The sequence below is a fragment of the Musa acuminata genome, chromosome BXJ2-8 (genome assembly GCF_036884655.1).
Source record: "Musa acuminata AAA Group cultivar baxijiao chromosome BXJ2-8, Cavendish_Baxijiao_AAA, whole genome shotgun sequence".
Classification (NCBI taxonomy): domain Eukaryota; kingdom Viridiplantae; phylum Streptophyta; class Magnoliopsida; order Zingiberales; family Musaceae; genus Musa; species Musa acuminata.
This window is the reverse complement of record NC_088345.1, coordinates 54,596,231-54,621,877: the sequence shown is the minus strand read 5'-3', so window position 1 is coordinate 54,621,877 and position 25,647 is coordinate 54,596,231. Positions and strand designations below refer to the sequence as shown.

The following is a 25,647-nucleotide window of genomic DNA, read 5'->3' as shown; positions in this document are numbered from 1 at the left end:
CCTAAACCCTAAACCCTAAACCCTAAACCCTAAACCCTAAACCCTAAACCCTAAACCCTAAACCCTAAACCCTAAACCCTAAACCCTAAACCCTAAACCCTAAACCCTAAACCCTAAACCCTAAACCCTAAACCCTAAACCCTAAACCCTAAACCCTAAACCCTAAACCCTAAACCCTAAACCCTAAACCCTAAACCCTAAACCCTAAACCCTAAACCCTAAACCCTAAACCCTAAACCCTAAACCCTAAACCCTAAACCCTAAACCCTAAACCCTAAACCCTAAACCCTAAACCCTAAACCCTAAACCCTAAACCCTAAACCCTAAACCCTAAACCCTAAACCCTAAACCCTAAACCCTAAACCCTAAACCCTAAACCCTAAACCCTAAACCCTAAACCCTAAACCCTAAACCCTAAACCCTAAACCCTAAACCCTAAACCCTAAACCCTAAACCCTAAACCCTAAACCCTAAACCCTAAACCCTAAACCCTAAACCCTAAACCCTAAACCCTAAACCCTAAACCCTAAACCCTAAACCCTAAACCCTAAACCCTAAACCCTAAACCCTAAACCCTAAACCCTAAACCCTAAACCCTAAACCCTAAACCCTAAACCCTAAACCCTAAACCCTAAACCCTAAACCCTAAACCCTAAACCCTAAACCCTAAACCCTAAACCCTAAACCCTAAACCCTAAACCCTAAACCCTAAACCCTAAACCCTAAACCCTAAACCCTAAACCCTAAACCCTAAACCCTAAACCCTAAACCCTAAACCCTAAACCCTAAACCCTAAACCCTAAACCCTAAACCCTAAACCCTAAACCCTAAACCCTAAACCCTAAACCCTAAACCCTAAACCCTAAACCCTAAACCCTAAACCCTAAACCCTAAACCCTAAACCCTAAACCCTAAACCCTAAACCCTAAACCCTAAACCCTAAACCCTAAACCCTAAACCCTAAACCCTAAACCCTAAACCCTAAACCCTAAACCCTAAACCCTAAACCCTAAACCCTAAACCCTAAACCCTAAACCCTAAACCCTAAACCCTAAAACCCTAAAACCCTAAACCCTAAACCCTAAACCCTAAACCCTAAACCCTAAACCCTAAACCCTAAACCCTAAACCCTAAACCCTAAACCCTAAACCCTAAACCCTAAACCCTAAACCCTAAACCCTAAACCCTAAACCCTAAACCCTAAACCCTAAACCCTAAACCCTAAACCCTAAACCCTTAAACCCTAAACCCTAAACCCTAAACCCTAAACCCTAAACCCTAAACCCTAAACCCTAAACCCTAAACCCTAAACCCTAAAACCCTGAACCCTGAACCCTGAACCCTGAACCCTGAACCCTGAACCCTGAACCCTGAACCCTGAACCCTAAACCCTAAAACCCTAAAACCCTAAACCCTAAACCCTAAACCCTAAAACCCTAAAACCCTGAACCCTGAACCCTGAACCCTGAACCCTGAACCCTGAACCCTAAACCCTAAACCCTAAAACCCTAAAACCCTAAACCCTAAACCCTAAAACCCTAAACCCTGAACCCTAAACCCTAAACCCTAAAACCCTAAAACCCTAAACCCTAAACCCTAAACCCTAAAACCGTAAACCCTAAACCCTAAACCCTAAACCCTAAACCCTAAACCCTAAACCCTAAACCCTAAACCCTAAACACTAACCCTAAACCCTAAACCCTAAACCCTAAACCCTAAACCCTAAACCCTAACCCTAAACCCTAAACCCTAAACCCTAAATCCTAGACCCTAGACCCTAAACCCTAGACCCTAGACCCTAGACCCTAAACCCTAAACCCTAAACCCTAAACCCTAGTACCTGATCGATCTCTTATTAGATGAACGGTTATGATCAAAATCAAGCCGGAAGCGTCCTCCCCTTACTGGGCTTTCAATCGGCGTATTCAATCGGTATCTCAAGCCCAATAACAGGGTGAGAGCCCTTCTACTGAAGACGCGCGCTTCATTTAGAATTCTCTAGAACGTCTCTCGAACCCACAAAACCCCAGTGGCCGGGAAGGCGACCACCCTGGAATGTAGGGACGAAGAAACCCCCCTCGGAGGAAATCCTAATGCTCGTCTTCTCTCGCCTTACTACCTCGACCTCGTCGACCTCCTTCGCAACCCTAAGAAGGATGCCTCCTTTCTTGCCGAGATGGCCGACATCCTCCGAAGCGCTCCCGCCGCCGCCTTGCAGCCCTCTCTCGAGTACGCTCTCTCCTCACATCCCCGACAGCTTGTCCCTCTTTTGACTCAGTGCGCCCTTGTCTCTAGTGTTTTGACTTTCGGGTCCAAGAACTTGGGTCGGAGTTTGACGTTCTTCTTGATGGCTTATTTGATCGGGTTGTTTTCTATTGTTTGCCCAGTTATACCTCGTTCCCTTTTCTCCTTTTGCTGGATGCCGCGGTGCAGTGTTGAGAAGAAGGCTGACTCGGATGGGGGTTTTGGGAATGGCGGTGCCTCATTAGGTGGGCATGGGAGCAGTGATTCTGTGGCAGAAGGGATGCTAATGTGCCTAGAAGAACTTTTAAAGAAATGCCATCTTGGGTCTGTGAATCAGGTCTGTGCTTCTTGATGATTGTTGGCTTTTTACCTTTTAGTTTATCTTGATGATAGGACCGGCCACAATCTGTAAATTGATTGGAAATATCAAGAGGTTAATTATGATGCGTAGACATAACGGGGTATTGCTGTTTAAACCATGAAACAGTCTTTCTATATTTTCATCTTTTGTTCTTAGTTGCATACATAGACTCCTTTTGTTTTATTTTTTTGTTTTCATGCAATTTATGCCCCTATAAATTTGTAATCTAGCAATTAGGCATACATTTCTTTTGAAAATTCTTTTCTTATAGCTAATTTGCATTGGACCATTATGTAGCTTTCATATTTTTTAAATTGAATGAACCAAATGGTTGTGACCACCAAAACTATGCACACTAATCTTTTTCAGCTTTGCAACTTGATGTTAGTTTGTTAGTTCCGTTAAAATTTGAATTGAAATAACCTAAAAATGTAATGTTTCAGATGGTTGTGGTGCTGAAGAAAATTACCACTGGAGCTATGCTTTCACATTCTGTGGCATCGGAAGAATTTCGTTAAGGAATAATAAGATGCTTTAGGGTGTTGCTTCTCAATTTACAACCTTGCTCTGTTAGTTCGTGTTCATGCAAACAAAGGGTTATCATGCCTACATCCAAATCTATTGATGGTGCTTTTGTGCATCATAATACTCTCTCAAGGGATTGTGTAGAATCACTAGAATGTTTGCTAGCATTTCTCCAATCTCAAAATGCTTCAGCTGCAGTAGGGCATTGGCTATCACTTCTTCTCCAAGTAAGTCGTACGTGCTTTGTTTTTACTCATTTTATTTTATTGTTGCAATGTTTTGGTAGTCTAATTTCAGTTACTTATCTGTGTCACTCTCCGGAGCTGTTTGTTTTAGTTATTTTGATGTAAATAAATGTCCAAAATAATTTCTCTTGTTCTCTTAAAGGCTGCTGAACTTGAGGCACTGAGAGGCCACCGTGGAAGTGCAAATCTCCGGAAAGAGGCATTTCTGACCCTTCGAGTCCTTGTTGCCAAGGTATCATGAATATTGATCTCCTATAATATCCTACAAGTGATATTCAAGTGATATATGTTCACGTATATAAATTCTTTGTCACACGTTGTATACTTAATTATGAAGTTTTCACAACCTCTCAAGGCTCAGGTTTGAGAAGACCTAGGTGTTGCTGTAGAGAGTAGACTTTGTGGAATATGAAACATAAGTTACGATGGTTTTGTTTGACATATGAACTGTTTTAAATTTGACACTTTTGAGTTGGATACATGTAGAGGCATGTATTGCATTGTTAAAACTATACAAAGTTTGTCAGACATTGCTTCAAAAGATATCTTGGGCAACCATGTGGGCACTTGCCCCGGTACTCACCTGGACTGGGTTTGGCTATAAGCTCTTCAATTTAGCTTGTATGTGTTACTTTTGGAGGACAGATGCTTGTTCTGTTGCCTTGGAGGTAGCTTATCAGCCTGCTTAAACAGGAGTCTTGATGTAAATGGATAGAACTATGATGATATGTTTAATGGAGTCATTGGCTGTTTACCATATAACTATAAGATATCTCAACTTCTCTTACACCTTCCGTCAATGCCATGATTAGCTAAAATTAGGTGGTCTGGTGCTCCCCTCCCTCAAATTTTATTAACAGCTGCTTTGGATTATTTTTTATTTAATGTTTCTTACATAGCAAGTTGTTGTAACCTACTTAGATGAGATTGCAACAAGAAGCAAGCCCTTGAAGAGCATGTTAGCAAAACAGAGGAATATGTTAATAAAAGAAAAAAAAGGAACGTGTTAGTCATTAAATGAAAAAATTGGTCCATTCCCTCATCAATATTTCGTAAGCGAAGTGAGCAGGATCTTTCTTATAAACCCTGCTCATTGCATACTCTGATCGATTGCCGCACAAATAACATTAACTGCTGCTGCTGACTATAGTGATCTTAGGTGTGATTAATGGTTGGGAAGGCCAAAACTGCACCTTATGGGAGCTTGCCATAGTTCCTGCAGCTGTTTCTGATCATCCCTGATGCAGCAAGACGTCCCTGACTATAGTGATAAATTGTTACCTGAACTTGGATCTGTAACTTGTGCTCCAATTATTCATGTTGCTCTTAGTCTTCTTTAAAATTTATTAAAACTACTCAGAGAAAAATTCATTTTTTGATCATGTTTTACTTAATTTGATCATCACATGCTTATGGAATCTTTTGGATTGCATGTGCAACTATTAGAAATCAGAAAACCTTCCATATATAGTTTCTTATATCAATAGCTTTTACCTTCTTTTATTTTTCACATCAGGCTCTAAAATATGAAAAATGGTTTGAACTGGTTAAGTCAGTTAAGGATTAGTCATTTATTAGGCATAAGTGGGCAGGTCTGGTCAATTTGGGCCTTCTTAGCATGTGAGACCTACCCTTATTGGAGGATAGCTTTTGTTTGGCAACGTTGGTAGGAATAAAGCGAAAAGTGCCAACATGAGTCTAAATCGCTTGAAGTCTGACTTTGAGTTATTTGAGTTTTGAAGAGTATATATTTCTATATTTGAAGCAACTGAAAAGTTCCAACATGAGTCTATCTTTTTTTACAAAATTTATCTGAAATACCCTGATTTTAGTGGACATTCAATGAGTTCTAAGAGGCTGGAATGCTGTAGCTTAATTAGGGGGGATATGTGATTCTTGACCACTTTATGTCAGGAATTTGAAAGATTTTACTTGAGAGGTGCTGTCAAGTAGTTTATTTTTTCATCTACACCTTTTTTAAATTTGTAGCAATAATTGTACTAGTTGAATTTATGTGTTACTGAGTGGAATACCATTTTTTTTCTTGTGTATGATGTATCTTTTTAATCATATTTTGTGCAACAGTAATCATTTTGGAACAAATTACCAAATTCAGCAGACTCATCTCTTATTTATTGCATATTGGGGTTTACCTATCTATGCATGCTGTCGCCACTGCACAAAAGTAGCTAGTTCTTTTCAATGGGGCAAAATGTCAAAAAGCTATTTGGTGATCATTTTTTCAGTTACAAGAACTTGAAATTGATATGTCATTTCATGCTGGTGTTTGAATTGACTCGTTTCTAGATATTTTCAAATAATCTGTTGGTATTAGTTAAATATATAAAATATATTGTATGCAAACATATTTTTGCTCTCTGTGGTCATTCTTTAAATTTTTAAGCATGATATTTCTTATTGTTATGTTGAACTTTTTAGTCATACATTGGTACTCTCTAGACCTAACACTGGCATGAGCTGTGTGCACTAGTTCACTTTTCTTTATTTCTTATGTTTATGTTTCTCGTCTATGAGGTTATTTTAATTTGGTGAAAGCAAGTTAGGTACATGATTGATCTGGCCTTGCTCTTTTTGGCAAACCTGTAATTAATTGACTCCAACATCATAACTGTTCTGCATATTCTCGTTGTGGAACTGTAATCCTTGATGTTGTTTGTGTTGTTTATGTTGATTGATATCTTAGGTTGGTACTGCTGATGCACTTGCCTTCTTTCTACTGGGCGTTGTAAGACGTTTTGCAAAGGCATTATATGTATCAAAAAATATGATTAGTGGTGCTGCTGGAAGCTCTGTAGCCATCGAGCAGGCTATTTGTGGTTTGATTGAGTTCTTGATTATTGTTTTAGATGATAAGGCAAATCTTCACTCCCTTGAGATGCCTGTAAATGATATTGGATCACTTTCACCCATGGAAAATAAATCTACCCAATCTGTCCTAGAGGCTCTTCGTAGTTTACCTTTAAATGGTCATGTTCAGTCAGCAAATATGACTGGAGATTCGTTTAATCAAGCTATCAACGATGATCATAAACGAAAGATAGTTGATCATAGCAATGGCAAAAGAAATTTATTCGTACATCGTTCCAAGGAGTGGATTGATGAAACTTCTTCTAATGTTGATAAATTAATGTCTGCTGCATTTCCACATGTATGTATTATCATCCTCCCTATTATTTGTTTATTTTGTTGTTTTCTTCAAGGTTTCATTGGTAATGGGATCCATTCGTCTCGTCTGTGACAATAAAGTGGTTCATTGTCATTTTCAGCTTTGTATTCATTCTGCAGAAAAGGTCAGAAAAGCACTTGTAGATGGCATACAGGGGCTTCTGTTGAATTGCAGATGCACTTTGCAAAGAAGCAAATTAATTCTTTTGGTGAATATACTGTCTTAGGTTCAGTTGTTGTTTGTGATCTATTATTATGGAGCAGAGGCATAATGGTTTCTCTCAACTAAAACTTTTCTTATTATGACTTGGTTCAGTATTGACTTTTAATTCTTATATATATATTATTAATTTAGATTGATTATTTTGAAAATCTAACTGTTGTCCTTTCTTTTGTGGCTATTTTATGAATGCTTAAACTGTACAATGTCATGAATTATATTGTTGTTAATAGTGATAACGAGTAAAATTCGGTGGTTCAATTTTAACAATTTCTTTGATGATCTTGTTCTATACTTCTCTTGGATCCTTAATTATGTTAGCACTGCCATTAAACTTATGTGCAATCATGTTAACTTTTATGGTTCATAATTTCATTTAAGTGATAGTTTAGTTGACAGTAGCATTAGAATAATAGTATGTGCAGGTTTGTCTCCTGTTAACTTTGTTATGCTACTCCTGCATTATATTAGCACTGCCATTAAACTTACGTGCAATAATGTTAACTTTTACGGTTCATAATTTCATTTAAGTTATAGTTTAGTTGACAGGAGCATTAGAATAATAGTATGTGCAGGTTTGTCTCCTGTTGACATGGTAGTTTGGGTTCAATTTTATTGCTAATTCCTTTTCTTGTATATAATAATTGCAGGAGTGTTTGTGTGTGCTGGTTTGTGACGATGCAGATGTTGTGTCCATGGTAGCACAGGAATCCCTCGAATCTTTATTTGTTTTGGGTGGGAAATTTATAACCAAAAATGAAATTTCTGATATATTTACCAGGTTTGTTTTCTTATTAGTTAGTTAAGAAAATAGATAATTTTTGTTCTGCTGCAGTGAATCTTACTTTTTCAACTTGTTGGCAGCCTCATCAAAGTGCTTCCATGTGTGGTTCTTGGAAGTGATGAGACAATTGCTTTGTCACATGCTCAGAAACTACTTTCTCTAGTCTATTATGCAGGTCCGGACCTTTTAGTAAATTACCTTCAGTCTCCTGTAAGTATAGATGTTCACAATTTTTTGTTCCCAGAGAATGTATTATGTATTTTCTGTAGTGTATTGGGACCTTCTTATTTGTGTTTTTGACTTCAAAATCCTTTGCATGTATTTATTCTTATAATAAAATTTTCTTTTATTTACATGACATACTGTGCTATTTAACTACTAAACAGTGTGTTATTTGTATCTATTACCTTTTTCTTTCTAATGTTTTTATTTCCTTTTCATGGTTAATAATGAACTCGAAAGAGAGGGCAAATATACTTGTTTCAGCCTTGTGAAGGTAATGTAACCCATTTCTACAAATGGTTTGTAGCTTATCTTTTATTAGTGAGAGTTTCAATTATTAATTTGTTGTTTGTGAGATATAAATGAATTCTCTAGCTTGTTAGGAACCTTTTTCTGAGCTTTTGAATAATGTTTATTGAGTCTGTTTAGTCCAATTGTTTATTGAATTGGTTTGGTTCAGTTAGAGTCAAGTAGAGGTATATTTAATATTTATTTATTTTTAAAATTCAAGTCCTGATGGACTTTGGGTGGAACTCTATAAATAGGGATGTAACTGCTTCTTTTTAGTAATCTATGAAAAATACTATTCTGTCTTTTGACAAACCCTAGGAAGCCGATCCCCTCGAAGCGATCAAGGAGGGCTGATCCCCTCGAAGCGATCAAGGAGGCCGATCCCCTCGAAGTGATCATCCACTTTCTCTTCTTCTTTTTTACGATAAGACTTTAGGGTCTTATCATTTGGTATCAGAGCGACGATAAGACTTTAGGGTCTTATCATTTGGTATCAGAGCCTACGATAAGACCTTTAGGGTCTTATCATTTGGTATCAGAGCAACGATAAGACTTTAGGGTCTTATCATTTGGTATCAGAGCGGCGATCCTTGGTGTTCTTTCTGCAGTATTGTCGTAGCTATCTAAAAAAAAAAAAGAAGGAAAAGGGAAAGAAAGAAAGAAAGAAAGAAAGAAAAAGAAAGAAAGAGAGAAGAAGAAGCAGCAACAGCAGCCACGCACCCCTGCTTCCGGCCAGCCCACTCGCCGCCCGTCGCTGCTCTCTGGCCAGCAACCGACTCTGCCCCACTTCCGGCAGAGTCCATCGTCGCCTCCCAGCCGAGCCACCACCGCTGCCAGGAGACGACGCTGCTAGCATCCCACTCCGCCGCAGCCTTGCTCCTCTTCTCCACCGCCGCCGCTGCTTCCCGACCGATCGATCACCGTCGCCCGCCTCCCAGCCGCAACCCTAGCCGTGCCCCCCTGGCTCGGGCGAGAACGACCGTCGCCGCTCCCCCTTGCTCTGCATCTTTTGTAACCGAAACAGGGCAATCACGGGCAACTCACATCTGCTGCCCTTGTTTCCAGCCGCCGCTGTCGCCTCGAGCGTCGTCGCCGTCGCCTTCCAGTTGTTGCTCCCGCTCGCTTCCCATTGCTCTGCATCCGTGGTGACCGAAACAGGGCAGTTACCACCGTCGCAGTTGCGGGTCCCCTTGCAGCCGCGGTCGCGGATCCCCTTGCTACTGCGAACGCCGGTTGCCACCACCGTCGCCACTGTTGCCCAGCCAGCGACGATGCCACTCGCCGCCTAGCCTGCCACGACCCTCGCTGCCTCCTCCACCGCCATCGCTGCGCTCCTGCCAGCAACGACTACTGCTGCCAGCCACCGCAGCCTTCACCTCAACCCCCTTGATCTGCACCGTTGCTGCAGCCCCCTTGCTTTGCATCGTTGCCGCAGTCGCCGGTTGCCACCACTACAGCCTCAACCCCGGCCGCTTCAATGCCACCTCCCTTTTGTTCTGCCTTCGCTACTGCAGTTGTCGGTTGCCATCACCGCAGCCTCAACACGGTTGCTCGGCGATTACTTCCTTGGGTCACAACAGTCGCAACCGTCGCCTTGGTGCTCTCATCTCACGTATTGACAAACACAGGGCAGCTACTCTTCCTCCAACGCAGCGACCGCAGCACTGCCCTTGGCGTCCACCTCCTCGACAATTTTGCATCGACAGTGTTGATGCCCTTGACCGACACCAAAAATAGAAGTTGAGATTACAGATTTGTAGTCTTGCGCAATGGCCACTGATAACTCGGTGAAAGCACAAATGGAAGCATTGGAAATCAGAATTGAGAACCGACTTCAAGAAACACTTAATGATTTCAAAAAGAGCCTACTGGAGAGTCTCAGCAAATTCAACAAAATGGGGGCTCAAGTTCTACGTTGCACAGATCTGAAAATACAGGGCCCTAAGATTGTGACACAAATTACTCACAATGAAGATAGAATTTTCGAGATGGAAAGATAGAGATCCGACCAATTGGATCTCTGAGGCAGAAATTTTTTTTCGTTTTCACAGAACCCCAGAAGAATCCAAGGTAGAAGTGGCCTCAATCTAGCTCGAGGGAGATGCACTCCAGTGGTACGATTGGTATGAAACTTTCCATGGAGTTCCTTCATGGGAGCAATTCAAAAGAGGACTTCTCGTTCGCTTTGGCCCATCCGAATATGAGAATGTTGATTGTCAGCTTGCCAAACTTTGTCAGACTTCTACAGTGTTAGAATATCAGAGTAGGTTTGAAAAATTGTCAAATCAAGCTAGAGATTTGTCAGACCGACAACTTCTGGATACATTTATTGAAGGGCTTATTCCAGAGATCCGGTGTGAAGTTAAGGTTTGTCAACCCCGCACTATAATAACTGCAATCTCATTTGCAAATCTACACGAGAAAAAAATTGGCAAGGAAAGATCAGCAAGGGATTTGTACTATGATGAAAATTGGAGTATGGAGCACCGATGTAAACAAGGACAACTTCTGATGATTGAGCCAATTAGAGAGGAACCGGAAGTAAAAGAGTTGGACTCCGATCATAAAGGTATGAAAACCAATGAAGATATTGAAGCCATCACACATACAGTACATGCATTAGCTATCTACACTAACCCACAAACTATGAAAATCGGAGGAACTTTGAAGCATCAACCTGTCACTATTTTGATTGATACAAATAGCACTAATAATTTTATGGACAGGAAAGTTGCAGCCCAATTAGCCCACCATATTGAAGGATGTGATATATTCGAAGCTAATGGACGGATTTTAACTTATGATAGCAAAGGCCAGGAATTTCTTGCAACGATTACTATACTGAAAGATCGACCTATTGCTTACACTATCATTTGGTATCAGAGCGACGATAAGACTTTAGGGTCTTATCATAGCCCTTTGTTTTAATGATTTCAATAGGCGCTCGGGTGCTCGCCTAAGTGCTCGAGCGAGGCGAGGCGAGGCCCGAGCGCCTCGCTTCATTTCCAGGCGACGCACTTCAAAGAGGCGTCGCTTGGGCGCTCGCCCGAGCCCAGGCATTGGGCGCTTCAGGCGAGCACCCAAGTTCAACCAAGCGATCAAACTAGCGTTTTAGGTCTGGTTCGGTCTCCGATGCTTTAGTTGGTTCATTCGAACCAACTGAAGTACCGATATCAGCCTTCCTCTCGTTACTTACTAACCCTAACCTTGCTCGTCGTTGCCGCTCCCGCTGCCACTGTCATCGCTTGTCGATCCCGTTGTCACTATCGTTGCCACTATCACCACTTGTCGCTCTTGCTCCCGCTCCTGTTGCTCGCTAGTACTGATGTCGTTGCCATTGTCGTCGCTCGCCGCTCCCGCTGTCGCTTCTCGCTGCCACTGCCACTATTGCCGCTTGCCTCTCTCACTCCCGTTGCCGTTGCTCGCTGCTACCTCTTCTCACATCAACTCGATAGTATATTTTTAATAGTATATTAACAGTATACCGTTAACTGTATACTAATAACAATGTTTTTTTATTTATTAAATTAATAATATATTATTTTAATTTTAGTACTGCTAATTTTTATTTATTTAAAATTATTGTTATTGTTTTGAATTTTGAGATTTTTTGTTAATGTTATATTATCATTTTGTAATTTTTTTAATTTAATATCATATTTTTATTTAAATAATTATATTTATTAATTATATTATATATTTTTATATTTTAGTGCCTCGTTTCGCTTAGGCAAACGCCTAGCGCCTCCAGTATTTTTGGACCTTGGCGCCTAGTGCCTTTTAAATCATTACTTTGTTTTTAGTCAAAGATCAGTTAAGAATAAATAGAGAAAACAGTTAGGCAAATGTATTTTTGAGGTAATATAATTTTTGGCTTGAACAAGGTTTACAATTTCGGTCCGTACTAGTGTACTGACCATACGTTGGTTCAGTACGTACCGAGGCGTACCGATGATATGCCCAAAATCATCGAAAATAGTTTTAAAAATACCGAAAAAAAAAATTATATTAGGGTTTTTAAGTTGGAAATAAATTTAGTATAATTTTAGCAAAAATAAGAAAGAATAGCAAAATAATCTTTTTTGAGCTTTGAGGAGTAGCTTTGTGGTACATTGCGGATCGTCCTTTCGTTAATATTAAACTATCTATAAAGAAATGATTTGAATTATTAAATTATTTTTTAAATAACTTAAACTTTAAGATTAAAATTAATTAAGTAAATAATTGATGGATATATCTTGTTCTACCACCAAAAAGAACGACGAGAGTTCACAGGCAATGGATCGTGGTTCTCGATCCATTGCCTCTGGATATCATTATGATATGTTTGCAGGATCTAATCCTAAAATTGATCTCATGACATAATGTATTGATACACTGGATGTCATTGGTGCATCAATGTGGTGATGGTCGTAATTTGATTATCGTGAACCACGTATCCGAGACGGCTCCTGTGGCAAAGACGAATGTGGCATGTATTTTGTGTCGAGCATAGAGAATTTCAACTTCTACTTTCACTATTGATTTGCTGCTTCATATCGTAAGGTTGATCTACATATTGTTGCTCGGAGAAATATGACCAACTATCATACTATTGTTGGCCGTAAGATTCTCCATAATATGACGGTTGTGAATATGATGAGCTTCACTTTGTGTAGGCTTTATTGCATCTGTTCAAAATTATCCATTGTCTTACCCTTTCCTTTCCATGCATAAACTTGATCAATATCTTGTCAAGCTCCAAAATCTCAATCTTGGGTGGCATGTGTAAAATACTACTCGGTCCATGCACCACCATCAAATTGTGTAGACGGGATCATTGACTCCCCGATGTCTCCATCATCGGTCGAGGCACTACTGTCCAAGTCACTACTATCTCTCTAGATCGAGCGGGTTTGTTAAAACGATTGCAAAGGTGTCTTGTCAGTTGTCGCCAAACTCGATTCTTTCCAACGGTGTAACTGATGCTGTTGCCTTACTCTTTGCCTTTGTCTTTGTACGTTGGACGGATAACTACGACAATTGGGTGTTTTTAGTTCCTAGAGTAGTCTAACTCGATGATGTCCGGCTCCTTCCGCCATGTTCTGACTGAGGGGGATCTTCCTTGGGTTGGGATGTGCTTCCTCTTTTCCTATTGCCTCAATAAAATGCTAAGGATGTTGAGGATCTCTCCTCTCATCAAGTAGAAGATCCTCTTGGTTCTTCGTTGCTTCGACCCACTCTAGAATCGGCTCTTAATCTTTGTTGTATAATTAGAGGTTGATGGGATTAATCTTTGTTTCCTTTGGCTCCTTATTCAGCTCGGCACATCGCAACCTTAGCAGCATGTTATAGTAGACATATACTAGTTTCTCCAATCGCCTATACGATAGTTTGTTCCAGTCCTTCGTGTGAATCAATACGAACGTTGGCCAATTACGTTCGTAATCACTAGATGTTGTCGTCTACGAAAGGACACAGATGACAATCTTCCTTAAATTTGGTACATCCCCTCTAAAATGCAGCGACCACTTGATTGCAAAAAGATTCAAATAAGACTTTATTAACATAATAGATAATTAATATCAAATATAGTTTATAATCAATATGTGTGTAACTTTTCCTCACCAGGATCTATATTATAACGACATGATATGGCTACAACGTTGGAGAATGAGCCAATTGCTTCTTAGAATAATTAGCTTTTCATAATAGCATTGATAGTATTTGATAAGAGTCAATATATAATATTTCTTAGTGTCGATAATAAATATGATCGTATTCTGAGACTACATCGAAATTGAATGGTTTGATTTAGATTATATGCTACAAGTCATAATTTTGTTAGTGAGAATTTTTTAAATATTAAAAAATAATGAATTAAATTACACTGAATATGAATTTAACTGCATTATAGATATCTTGGTCCATGTGAACATCAGTTCTGTGATCAATGATCTATAAGTATTGGTTGGCCTTAAAATCATCTTTGAATGCTTTCTTGACTTTCTCTCTTGCTGTAATCAACATATGTCTAAGATAAAACATTTGTGGATACGTGTCCATATCTATCTTACGAAGAACAATGTAAAGAGGTTCCACACCTTTTATGATTTCATTCATGATATCCCAAAATCTAAAAGAAAGAATAGTTTTTTCTATCTTTTTTCCATAGCCCGATCTCGAATACTTGGAATCGGACCATTCATGTTAGGCCCTGCCTCTTTTATTGTATTGACTTTATAGCAATGAAATTTATAGTAAACCGAGTGACTACAGGTCTGAGTATCTCACCATTTATATACTTTTGCATTAAAGAGTGGACCTAATGATGATATATATAAACTTTGTGATCGACTGTGCTCAAGCTACACGCTTGTTGACTAATGGTAGCTCGCCAATATCCTTCCACATTAAATCCATACAATGAACTGCATATGGAGTCCAAAACAATGTTTTTCTTTTTTCCATCTATTATAAATTGATCTTCTTGAAATTGGCTCCATTATCGGTGATTATCTAAATAATGTACTATGGTTCGATCTCGTCTACTATGATGATACTTGTCGAAAGTATTAACTGACTTATGAAAAACCACTCGGCTATTGCAATAAACAAGAAAATTGATGACACTTATTCTTGTTGGCCCTGTCCAACTATCATACATCAATGTTACCCCATATTCGTCCTATTGCCTTTTAAAGGATTTGATCCAGTCATTCAGTTCTGCCACCTCATCATCTAAATACACACTGTGGATCTGTTTCGGTGTTGGATGCTGGATCCCCGTGCCAGACTTTTGAGTAGAAGAGACTATACTCTAACAATATAGACCTTAGATTGTGCTTGTTAGAATCAAGGCCAATCTCAGCCCTTGATCGATAACGGTTTAAATCCGACTGTTATCGACTTGTGCAGGTTGGCAATGGTCCGATTTTGATCGTTATCGCCCGGTACAAATCCCATATCGCCATATACGAGGTCATGTGATGGTATCGCTCGACAGAGGGCGGTCCACATATCGGTATTCTATCAAACTAGTACATACCGCTCATACTGGGCAGTATAGGTCGACAAACCCTATGCTAGAACATAAATAAGATGATTAAAGAAAATAGACCTAAATAACAAAAAATGGTCAAAAGAAAATTAAAGCGGGACTGCAGCCAAGAGTATAGTTTATTGGCAAAACGGAAGCAACAGCAACTGCCCTCCTTATTAGTGTACTCAAACAAGTACACTATCTATGAAGCTAACTTGGTGGAACAAGAAAAGTAAAATGCAATTTAGTTTGTGCCAAGGTAACAATTATAAATGATAATTTCTCTATAGAGGAAAGAAATAAAATTCAAGGGTTATGGTTTTGCTTCACATATCCTGTTCAAAATCTTTTGCAACCAATTGGCAACATCAAGGATGCTGACTGACATAGTTTGCGACTCATTCTGTCCAATGGTTACCATTTCTGTATCCTCTATGGTAAGGAACACTAGCCTTGTGGTGTAATGATGAATCTCATGATTTTGTTAAGAGGGTGAATATGAATCTAAATTTTCCACACTTGAGCCTTGAAGTACAGATTTTGCAGTCGCATTAGGAAATCTGAAATTTGAGTTGATGCTTATGACCATGATCTACAGAAAGAAGCTTAAATGATTATGGTTTAAAAGATCAAATAGAATATGCTAATAGCTATTTTGTAGTTTCTGGTTCCACGATAGGGTTTATTGTCATGCACTTACATCAGGCCTATCAGACGTAGACACAATTATGTACCACATTGTGAATTGTCATAGCTCCTGCTGTCATGTGAAACTAACCAATCCAAAAAGCGTCTCATACACACTTGCAAGGAACTGATCCACTGTCTAATTTAACTGTGCACACATTGTTAAGATAGTACATCCATTGATGCAATTCCAATTCAACAGTCCTGCCACCCTCTGCTGATGGTTTGGTGCTAGGTGACTGAGCTCTTCAGCCCTTTGCAGTTAGACAAATGTCATGTCACAATAGCAGGAGAATGAAGTCTGTGAAGTGACATTTGGTTGGTTAGGATAGAGAGAGCATAAAGAACATAGTACTCGCTCTCCGGACTTTAAGCTCTGTTAAGAGCCATTTGGTTATTTGCTATAAGGGGTTAAAACAGCATGTTAAATGATGGTTTGCTATGGTGGTGGTACACTATTAGATTGTAGCAGTGCATATATGTTAAATTGGTATGATCCATCATGAATGGTGCAGGATTGCACGCATCTAAACCTTTCAGTATGATGGTGCATGAAGCTTAAAATTGGTATTATACTTTTCAATAAAGTGGTGGCACGGTATTAGATTGCATGCATATATACTTTTCAGCACGATGGTGCATGAAGCATTGAGTGCAATTTTATGATGTTCCGTGTCAGTTTGCATGGGCAGTACTAATGTTCAGAATGTAAACTTGTTGGTGTATTACTTTTTTGTCAGTTGATACAGGCTACGAGTAGAAGTGATAGTATGTTGTTTCTGCTTGAGTTTTCAGTTTATTGGAAGTAACCATGGCAATTTTGTGATGCATATTCATTTCACTAATATATTTTGATCCCAACACTACTAATTCTTGCTAATGACATATCAACAAAAACTTTGACCCTGATAAGTTTCAAGCTTTATAGTTATAGTTAGTTATTTATATCAACCATAAATTGACAGTATTTTACATTTCCAAATTGGATTTATCCAATTTATGTATTTTTTTAAAGCCTTAATTTTGTGATTTACTAGCTTTTGTCATTTAGTGAACATGTTTTTAGTTAATTTTTTATTTCTTACAAATGATTTAATCTGATTTGACTCACTTTTCATAGCCTTATTTTCTGTGATTTATGGGTTTCTGTCATATGATGAACTTATTTTAGCTACTTGTTGGTTTCTTTTCTTATCTTACAGAGAGTAGCTGATTTCCACTTTATTCTTCCCTGATCATATATGTTACTTTATTTGCCACATTTATACTTTTTATAGGATTTCAAATTGGTTTCTGGGATTTGAACTTATTGGTATTGGCAGGTCAATGCATCATGTTTTTTGGAGCATTTTGGATTATGCTTCAGTCATAATTCACGGTTTGCTGGTTCCATGAATAACCTAATTTTGTCAAAACCGCTTTCAACTGGATACTTGCTTTCCATTGCTGAGCTGAAAGCTGGCAATATCTTGAGTTCTCCTAGAAATCTTACTAAGGATGCCACTTTTCCTGTTGTTTCCAAAATTTCTATTTTGCAAGATGAGGATTTGCAAAGTCCTTCAGAATATGTAAGTAGTGTTTTGGAGTTTCCTCACATGCCTCCTTGGTTTGGTATTGCCGGCAGTCAGAAACTATACCCAACTCTTGCTGGAGTACTTAGACTTGTGGGGCTGTCCATAATATCAGGTAATAGTTAGGTTTTCAGTCTTTGTTCATTAGTTTTTTAATGATTTGTTGTACTAAGTTAAGAACTTTTTCTTCCTGATAGAAGTTTTGTTTTTAATTATTATTTTTTGTCTTATTCTTAGGACACGAGAGCAATATGTTTTTATCAGTTCTTGTTGATAATTTGCTAGATCAGTTTCGCCAGTTGATATCAGAGCTTCGTATGAAAGAATATGGCAAAGAAGGGTGGAAAACTTGGTATTTTCATCATGGTTCTGGCCAGTTATTGCGCAAGACAAGTTCTGCAGTTTGCATGTTAAATGAGATAATATATGGATTATCAGAACAGTCAGTTAATACATATTCAACATTCTTTAAAAAGTCTAGGGAAGAAACCTTGCAAATGATGATTACAAGTCTTCAACTTTCAAATGCCAAGGATCAGCTTGGAATATGAGAGAGGGAAAGGATACTAGGGATGCTACAATTCTTTCCATTGCCAGCATTTTGCATGAATATTTGTCACCTGAAGTGTGGGACATTCCATTGGATCAGAATGCACCTCTGCTGGAACATGAAATAGAATTAGATCTTCCATTACATTTCTTCCTTGACACCATAATGCTGCAACAGGAAATGTATTTTCACCAATTAAGTTCTTGACTCAGTTTCTTGAATGTTCTCCTAACCTTGATATTGATTATTTTTTATGGTTCATTGGTTCAGGTGATCTTAGATGGAATAGGCATTTTCAGCATAGTTCTTGGAAAAGATTTTATAATCTGTGGATTTCTGCACTTTTCTCTTTATTTATTTTTAAGGAACTTGATTTGCTCTAACAGTGAGATAAGAATTGCATCAGATGCTGTCCTACGTGTTCTTTCTGTTTCGTCCGGCCATGCCACCATGAGTGCAAAAAAAAGAGAAACTGTAAAAGCACCAGCTGTTTGTTTTATGTACTGATGCTACATTATTTGGAACAGGTAGGGCAGTTGGTTGTGGCAAATGCAGACTATATTATTGACTCTTTATGTAACCTGTTGCGGCATTTGGATATCAATCCCCATGTTCCTGATGTACTTGCTACTATACTTTCCGATGTCGGTACTGCTCGAGATATTCTGCCATTGTTGGAGGAGCCGGTATGCATGTTAAATAGACTATTACTATTTTTTGCTACTGTTTCTTTTTTTTTTTTTGGAGATATCATGTTGCTGTTTGGCACCTGAAGCAAAAGGGGTCCAGTTTGTGAGGTTGCTGCCAGTGGAAAAGTTAAATCAATCTTCTGGCCTATTTGCATTTTGGAGCTGACTTAGGATAATTACAGTAGAAAAAAAAGTTAAAACATTTTTTTTAATTCATTTTGTTCCTGTCTCTCACAAAATGAGATGGCATGACCTTCTTTTGCATTGCTGAAGGTAGATGGCATGGCTCATTATTCCATGGCTCAAGCTTGAACCATTTATGGTTGTTAATGTTTTTGTGATTCAAACCACTTCAACAATATATTTGAAGCATTAATAGATTTCTAATTTTTTTATAAGTATTTCCTTATTGGTTTGTGTGTATCACATAATTACCTTTTCTTGTACTAAAACTCAGGACATTGCCCTCAGATCCATTGCATCCCTCAGGTTTCAAATGTATTCTGTTGTTTATCGATTTGTTTCTACTGTGTAATCACTTTCTCCTTGTACTAAAACTTGTCATTTGCCACCTTAGCTCTGATTCTTCCTTCCTGAGAGGTATTGCCAGAAAATTTTTTGGTTCATAAGAGCATAGCTGCAACCATTATGATAGATGTTTTACATAAATTTTAGGTGCCTTGCTTTTTAATATTAGGTCAGTGGCTTTTACAGAGGTGGACTTCTTGATTTTGAGTTGGGTTTTGTTGCTGATTCCAGTTTGGTAGGAAATAGTCTTGATAGTTCATATATTATGGTCTTCGAAAGGTTATATTATTACCCTTGGTGTGGCAAATGTGTATGTGCATGATTTAGGCTGAGATCCTTCCATGAGTAATAGAGCACTCAATTTAAGCAATGGGTAAGGTGGATGATGCAGGATGAGTTCATATTAGTCTTATTTTGACAATCTTAAATCTGAATCTGAAATCCTCTCATGTCCAGGTTTAAGGTTTTTTATATAATAATATTTGTATTTTTGGATAATTTATGTTATTTATTGAAGTGTTATTAGAATGCAATTTTGAGTTAATTAATGATAAGAATGCCTTCATTAGATGTACTTTTTTTTGGAAAATTATAAAACCATCGGAATTTAAGTTTGTAGGGTTCTAGCAGAAGTTTTCATCTCTTAATATTTATTAGTACACTATTTTCCTTATCTTCTTCTCTTACCCATTAGTTTTGGTATTAGGAGCATTATGATGATGAATGGACAATTCTATTTTAGCTCCTTTCCTGTCATGAAATATACTACTGTATTATCAGCTAGACTTCATGCTCTATCCCTTTTAGCTTTGCAAAAAATAATGATATTCTTTCAAAGTTGATGTCGTCCAAGCTGGGGAAGTTTTGTGGTTATCCATTCAATTTACTCTATTAGTGGAATGAACAATCTTATTAGAATTTGGTGCTAGCTCTTTTGATCAATTAATCCATGAACTATATGCCATTAATTTATTTGTTTCTATGAAGTTTATGATTCCGCTGTGAGAAACTTCTTCTCGAAGAAGTTGGTATCACACCATCACCTTTTTTGTTTCACTTTCATCAAACTCGTGATGGAATTCTGTTTTGAAGTATATTTGTTTGTTAAATCTATTTATTCATTATAGAGTTATTTTAAAGACATCCATTGGTTTCTATATGAAATTCTATGTTTGACAAAGTGATCTAAGACAATACCATAAATTGTTATGTTATAGCTTATTCTATTAAACATTGTTCTATCATCTTTATACTTTTACATCTCATCTTATATATATTTTTAACCAGTGATTTAAAAAGCGCTAGGCGCCAAAAGGCGCCAAGGTCCAAAAACGCCCGAGGCGCTAGGCGCTCGCCCGAGCGAAGCGAGGCGCTAAAATATAAAAATATATAATATAATTAATAAATATAATTATTTAAAATTTTAAATAAAAATATGCTATTAAATTAAGAAAATCTAAGATACAAAATCATAATGTCACATTAACAAAAAGTTTCAAAATTCAAAACATTAACATTTTACATCAAAGTCATTCATCATAATCAATATTATCGTCATTTTCACACAAATCATCTTCATTGAATTCGTCTTCTTCCTCTTGTTCTTCGATTCCTTCCTCTTCATCAAGATATGTTTCATTCTCTGTCTTCAACAATAGCAGGAGCCGAGCTTGATGCTTTTGCACTCATTTTTCTCTTTGACATCTGTCTTGTATATGTTTGTAATTCTCCAGCACCTGAAGCTCTTGCCACATCTCCCCACGTCAATCTATCATCTTCAAATACAAGCTCGTCTTCAGCATCTTGCAAGTTAGCACCCATTTCTCCTACTAACCACTCATTTGAATCATCAATATCTTGCAATGAGATTGAAAGGAGCTAAATCAGAGTCTTCAAAGCTTGATTATACTTTATGTAAACAAGATCGTGCAATCGTTGATGTTCTAACCGATTTCTTCTCTTCGAGTGAATCTGTCATGTCATATAATTTAAAAATATATTAATACATATATCTAAATAAATTAATTAATTAAAATAAAAATATTTAGTAATACTTACATGCTCAAAAACACTCTAGTTTCGCTCACAACCCGAAGCACTACATGTCAAACTAAGTACTTTGACAGCAAATTTCTGTAAGTTCGGGGTGGAATTTCCAAATAGACTCCACCATTCAGCTGCAAAATTTATGTTATTATTAGCAATAACATAGTAACATAATATATATGAAATTAATTATATCAAATTATTAATACCTGGAGAGGTAGTTGTCCTGGATCGAACGGCAATTGGAATTCCAAAAAGACCTTCAGCATTTTTATATAAAGATAATTCATGAATAATCTTATCTTGAACCTCAATGCTGGGAACTAATCTTGCAACACACTGATATAACCCACCCAAAACTTTTGCATCAAATCCAACAGATTTAATCTTATAAAAGAATTCAGGGTTCAAATAATATCCTGCTGCATGTAAGGGACGATGAAGTTAACAATTCCATCTTTCGTCAATGATTGTAAAAATTTTCTCATATTTTTCTTCATTTTCATTAAAAGATCTTTTAATCGTCTCCTTTGCTCTATCCATAGCCTCATAAATATATCCCATTGCAGGCTTATTTTCATTATCCACCAATCGAAGGACTCGAACAAGAGGGCCCATTACTTTTAATATATAAACTATATGATTCCAAAAGGATGGCATTAAGATGATATCAGCAGCCCTTTTGCCTTTTGCTTCTTTTGCCTATTTGCTTGTCACCCATTTCTCAAAGGTAAACATATTTCTCAGAGTATGTTTTTGACGATGCACGCTCTGTAATGTCAAGAATGAAGTAGCAAATCGGGTAACACCATGTCTCACTAATTCTTTATTCCCTGTAAATTCTCTCATCATATTCAAAGCCCTAATGTGATTATAAAGAAATCCAACAACAAAAATTGCCCTTTATAAGGTTTTCTTGATTTCTAAGATCTTTTCAATATCTTCCAACATTAAATCAATACAATGTGCTGCACATGGAGTCCAATACAAGTGTTGTCTTTTTGATTCAAGCAATTTACTTGAGACAAAGGATAACAAAAATGATAAGACTTAAGAGTTTAACACACTTAATTGAAGATAAAATAATTAACAAAATCAAAAGATGAATATTACCAGCTAAAACATAGTTGCTTTCATTGTCGGTTATGATTTGAACGATATTTTGTTCTCCAATTTCTTTCACGAAGTTGTCAAGTAAATCATATATCTTGTCTCCAGATTTTACAAAAGATGAAGCATCTATTGACTTCACAAACATAGTCCCTAAAGAACAATTAACCATAAAATTAATTATACTCCTGCGTCTCCTGTCAATCCAAACATCTGACATAATAGAGCAACCATGTGTTGCCCATGATTCTTTATGACCCTTTAGTAAGTCATTTGTATAATTCAACTCTTTTTGCAGCAATGGAACTCGCATCTCATAATAACTTGAAGGTTTTAATCCTGCATCATATCTTCCAATAGCTTCAATCATATCCTTAAAACTGTCTAAACGAGTTGTACTAAGGGGATGACCAGCCTGATAGAAGAAGCGAGCAATGTGTTGAATTGTTCTTCCTCTTATTTCTTTATCACAAGCATCACTTATATTTGTTTGTCTCAATTTTGAGCCTCCTGCTTGCCCTTGTTGTTTATGGGATGCTTGAAGCATATATAGATCCATCGGTCCTTTTCTACCTTTTTTAGTACTCATAACTTCTTTTCCCTTTTTGTCGTATACTCTTTTTTCACTTAGGTTAATACTCGTAGAATAATCTTCTTCTTCATCTCTGATATGTTCAACATTGTCTTCTGGTAAATTCCCATAAGATTCATTCTTTTGTGTCTTCTTTTCATTCATATAATTCAGCAACTCTTCTTTTACCTCAGGTGGATATTTTTTGCAAGCTGTTGCATTCTTGAAATTTCCTACTAGATGTTGTTTTGCACGAAAAATACCACCTCTGGTAGTCTTATCGCAGAATATGCAAGTCACTGCATTAGGATCTTTCGGATCCTTCAAATAATTATACTTCCACGCAGGATCTTTTTTTGATATCATTGGAGACTCTATTGAGTTGCTTTCTGCACTTGCCATTTATGTTGAAACCTAACAATAATTTCAAATAAATAAAAATTAATAACATTAAAATCAAAATAATATATTATTAATCTATTAACAGAAAATTAATCATTTTAAAATTCAAATAAACTTAATATTAAAAGTATACTGAGCCTGATGAAGAAAGGAGGAAGCAGCGGCGAGCGGCAGCAGCGGCGAGCGGCAGCAGCGGCGGCGGCAGTAGCGGCGAGCGGCGGCAACAGCAGCGGCGTGCGGCGGCGGCAGCAGCAGCAGCGGCGAGCGGCGGCAGCAGCAGCGGCAGCGGGAAAGGGAAAGGGAGAGGAAGGCGCGAGCAGCGGGAAGGCTCGCGGGAGGGCTCACAGGAGGCGAGAGGGCTCGCGGGAGGCGCGAGCAGTGGAAGGGCTCGCAGGAGGCGCGAGCAGCGAGAGGGCTTGCAGGAGGCGCGCGGGAGGCGCGAGCAGCGACACCGGCGAGCAGCGGCAGCGAGCGACGAGATCGCGATTGGGATCGAGAGCGGCAGCGGCAGCAGGTTAGTGTTGGGTTAGGGTTAGGGTTAGGGTTGGGGTTATATTGTTTAGTTGGTTCGATTGAACCAACTAATAACCGAACCAGGACCGAACCAGACCTAAAATTCTGGTTCGGTCGCCTTGGTTTACCCAGGCGCTCGCCCGAAGCGCCCAGCGCCTGGGCTCGGGCGAGCGCCCAGGCGGCGCCTGTTTAAAGCGCGCTGCCTGGGACATTAGCGAGGCGCTCGGGCCTCGCCCGAGCGCCTGAGCGCCTTTTGCAATCACTGTTTTTAACAACTATATGGAAGACATGATCCTCTTTTCCCAAGATGTGATTCTTCTTTAACTTTCTTGTCACTTCTCCGACTCCTTATATTATGATTTCTGTATACCATGTTGTCATCTTATTTTACAAAAAAGACACATCGATAAGTAGCATATTTATTTTCTCCCACATCCTAACATAAGCATTAGGGTTATTTTTCCAAACATAATTGTGGTTAATTCTAAAATGTTTTTAGCAGTAAGGCTAATATGTATCATATACTTTACAGTGGTGTATAATTGGAACTTTGGGAATCTCAAGTATTTGTTGTTGATTCCTTGATGTTACAAACTTCAAGTGTAAATACAGCAGCATTACTGTATTCTCAGATGTGGTTGACCATGTGGTGAACTTATTGATTAAGACAATACCATTAATCAGTGATTTCAATAGGCGCTCGAGCGAGGCAAGGCGAGGCGAGCCCCGAGTGCCTCGTTTCAAAGAGGCGCCGCTTGGGCGCTCACCCGAGCCCAGTCGCCGAGCGCTTCGGGCGAGCGCCTAGGTTAAACCAAGCGATCGAACCAGATTTTTAGGTCTGGTTGGTCTCCGGTGCTTTAGTTGGTTCAATCAAACCAACTAAATCACCTATATCAGGCTCCCTCTCGTGATTTCCCCGACTTCCTCAACCCTAATACTCGCGATTTTGTCATTGAGATTTCTTCTCCGTTGTCGCTGCTCTTTGTTGCCGATGCCACTATCGCTGCTCACCGCTACTATCGCTACTCGCTGCTGCCACAATCACTGCTCGTCGTTGCCACAATCGTTGCTCGTTGCTATTGTCGTCGTTCGTCGCGGTTGTCGCCGCTCTCGCTGCTGCTCATAGCTCCCGCTCCCACTCCCGCTATCGTCGTCGCTCACCGCTCCCGCTCCAGCTATGATTGTCACCTGCTACCGCTACCACTACCGTTGCCTCAGCCTCGATCTTCTCACACTCTTCTCACTATACTATTAACAGTATACTGCTAATTGTATACCAATAATAGTATTTTTATTTATTAGATTAATAATATATTTTTTTGATTTTAATACTATTAATTTTTATTTATTTAATACTATATTTTTTATTTAACAAATAAAAAATATGCTATTATGGTTTATTTATTTATTGTGATATTGTACTCGATTTTCTTAATTTAATAGCATATTTTTATTTAAATAATTATATTTATTAATTATATTATATATTTTTATATTTTAGCGTCTCGTTTCGCTCGGGCGAGCGCCTAGCACCTTTGGTGTTTTTGGACCTTGGCGCCTTTTGGCGTCTAGCGTTTTTTAAATCACTGCCATTGATACAATACCTTAAATCAGCATGGTCAGACTACAATTGTTTCGGAAAATATCAAGCCAACCCTAAATAGTTGGAATATTATGGCTTGTTTTTGTACTTGTGGATTGTTGTACTTGTGTGGTAATCAAGGATTTTACAGCAAAATGTGGATACAAGAATCTTGGTTTAAAGAGATTAATAGTGCAGTAACTTTCTATCAGATGCAATCGGGAGATTGCACATCCTAAAATTTGGTGTATATGTTTGAACTTTTCTCATGCGTGTTTAGCAATTTGTTCTCATCTGTT

At 38.3% G+C, this 25,647-nt stretch overlaps 1 protein-coding gene across 4 annotated transcripts in view; it reads left to right on the top strand.

Moving 5' to 3' along the window:
• Positions 1-2,003: 2,003 nt before the first annotated feature.
• LOC135620357 (uncharacterized) overlaps positions 2,004-25,647 on the top strand; it is a 31,190-nt gene continuing 7,546 nt past the window's right edge. Inside the window, exons 1-10 of one of the 4 annotated variants that reach the window (XM_065123287.1) lie at positions 2,004-2,229; positions 2,388-2,581; positions 3,049-3,357; positions 3,518-3,607; positions 6,080-6,544; positions 6,663-6,770; positions 7,432-7,562; positions 7,646-7,775; positions 17,109-17,472; positions 17,595-18,593. In XM_065123287.1, the coding sequence (XP_064979359.1) occupies positions 3,208-3,357; positions 3,518-3,607; positions 6,080-6,544; positions 6,663-6,770; positions 7,432-7,562; positions 7,646-7,775; positions 17,109-17,472; positions 17,595-17,908 (1,752 nt within the window). In that variant the 5' untranslated portion in view covers positions 2,004-2,229; positions 2,388-2,581; positions 3,049-3,207 and the 3' untranslated portion in view covers positions 17,909-18,593. The remainder of the gene's footprint in view (positions 2,230-2,387; positions 2,582-3,048; positions 3,358-3,517; positions 3,608-6,079; positions 6,545-6,662; positions 6,771-7,431; positions 7,563-7,645; positions 7,776-17,108; positions 17,473-17,594; positions 18,594-25,647) is intronic. The other 3 variants (XM_065123291.1, XM_065123289.1, XM_065123290.1) reach the window with 3 other exon arrangements.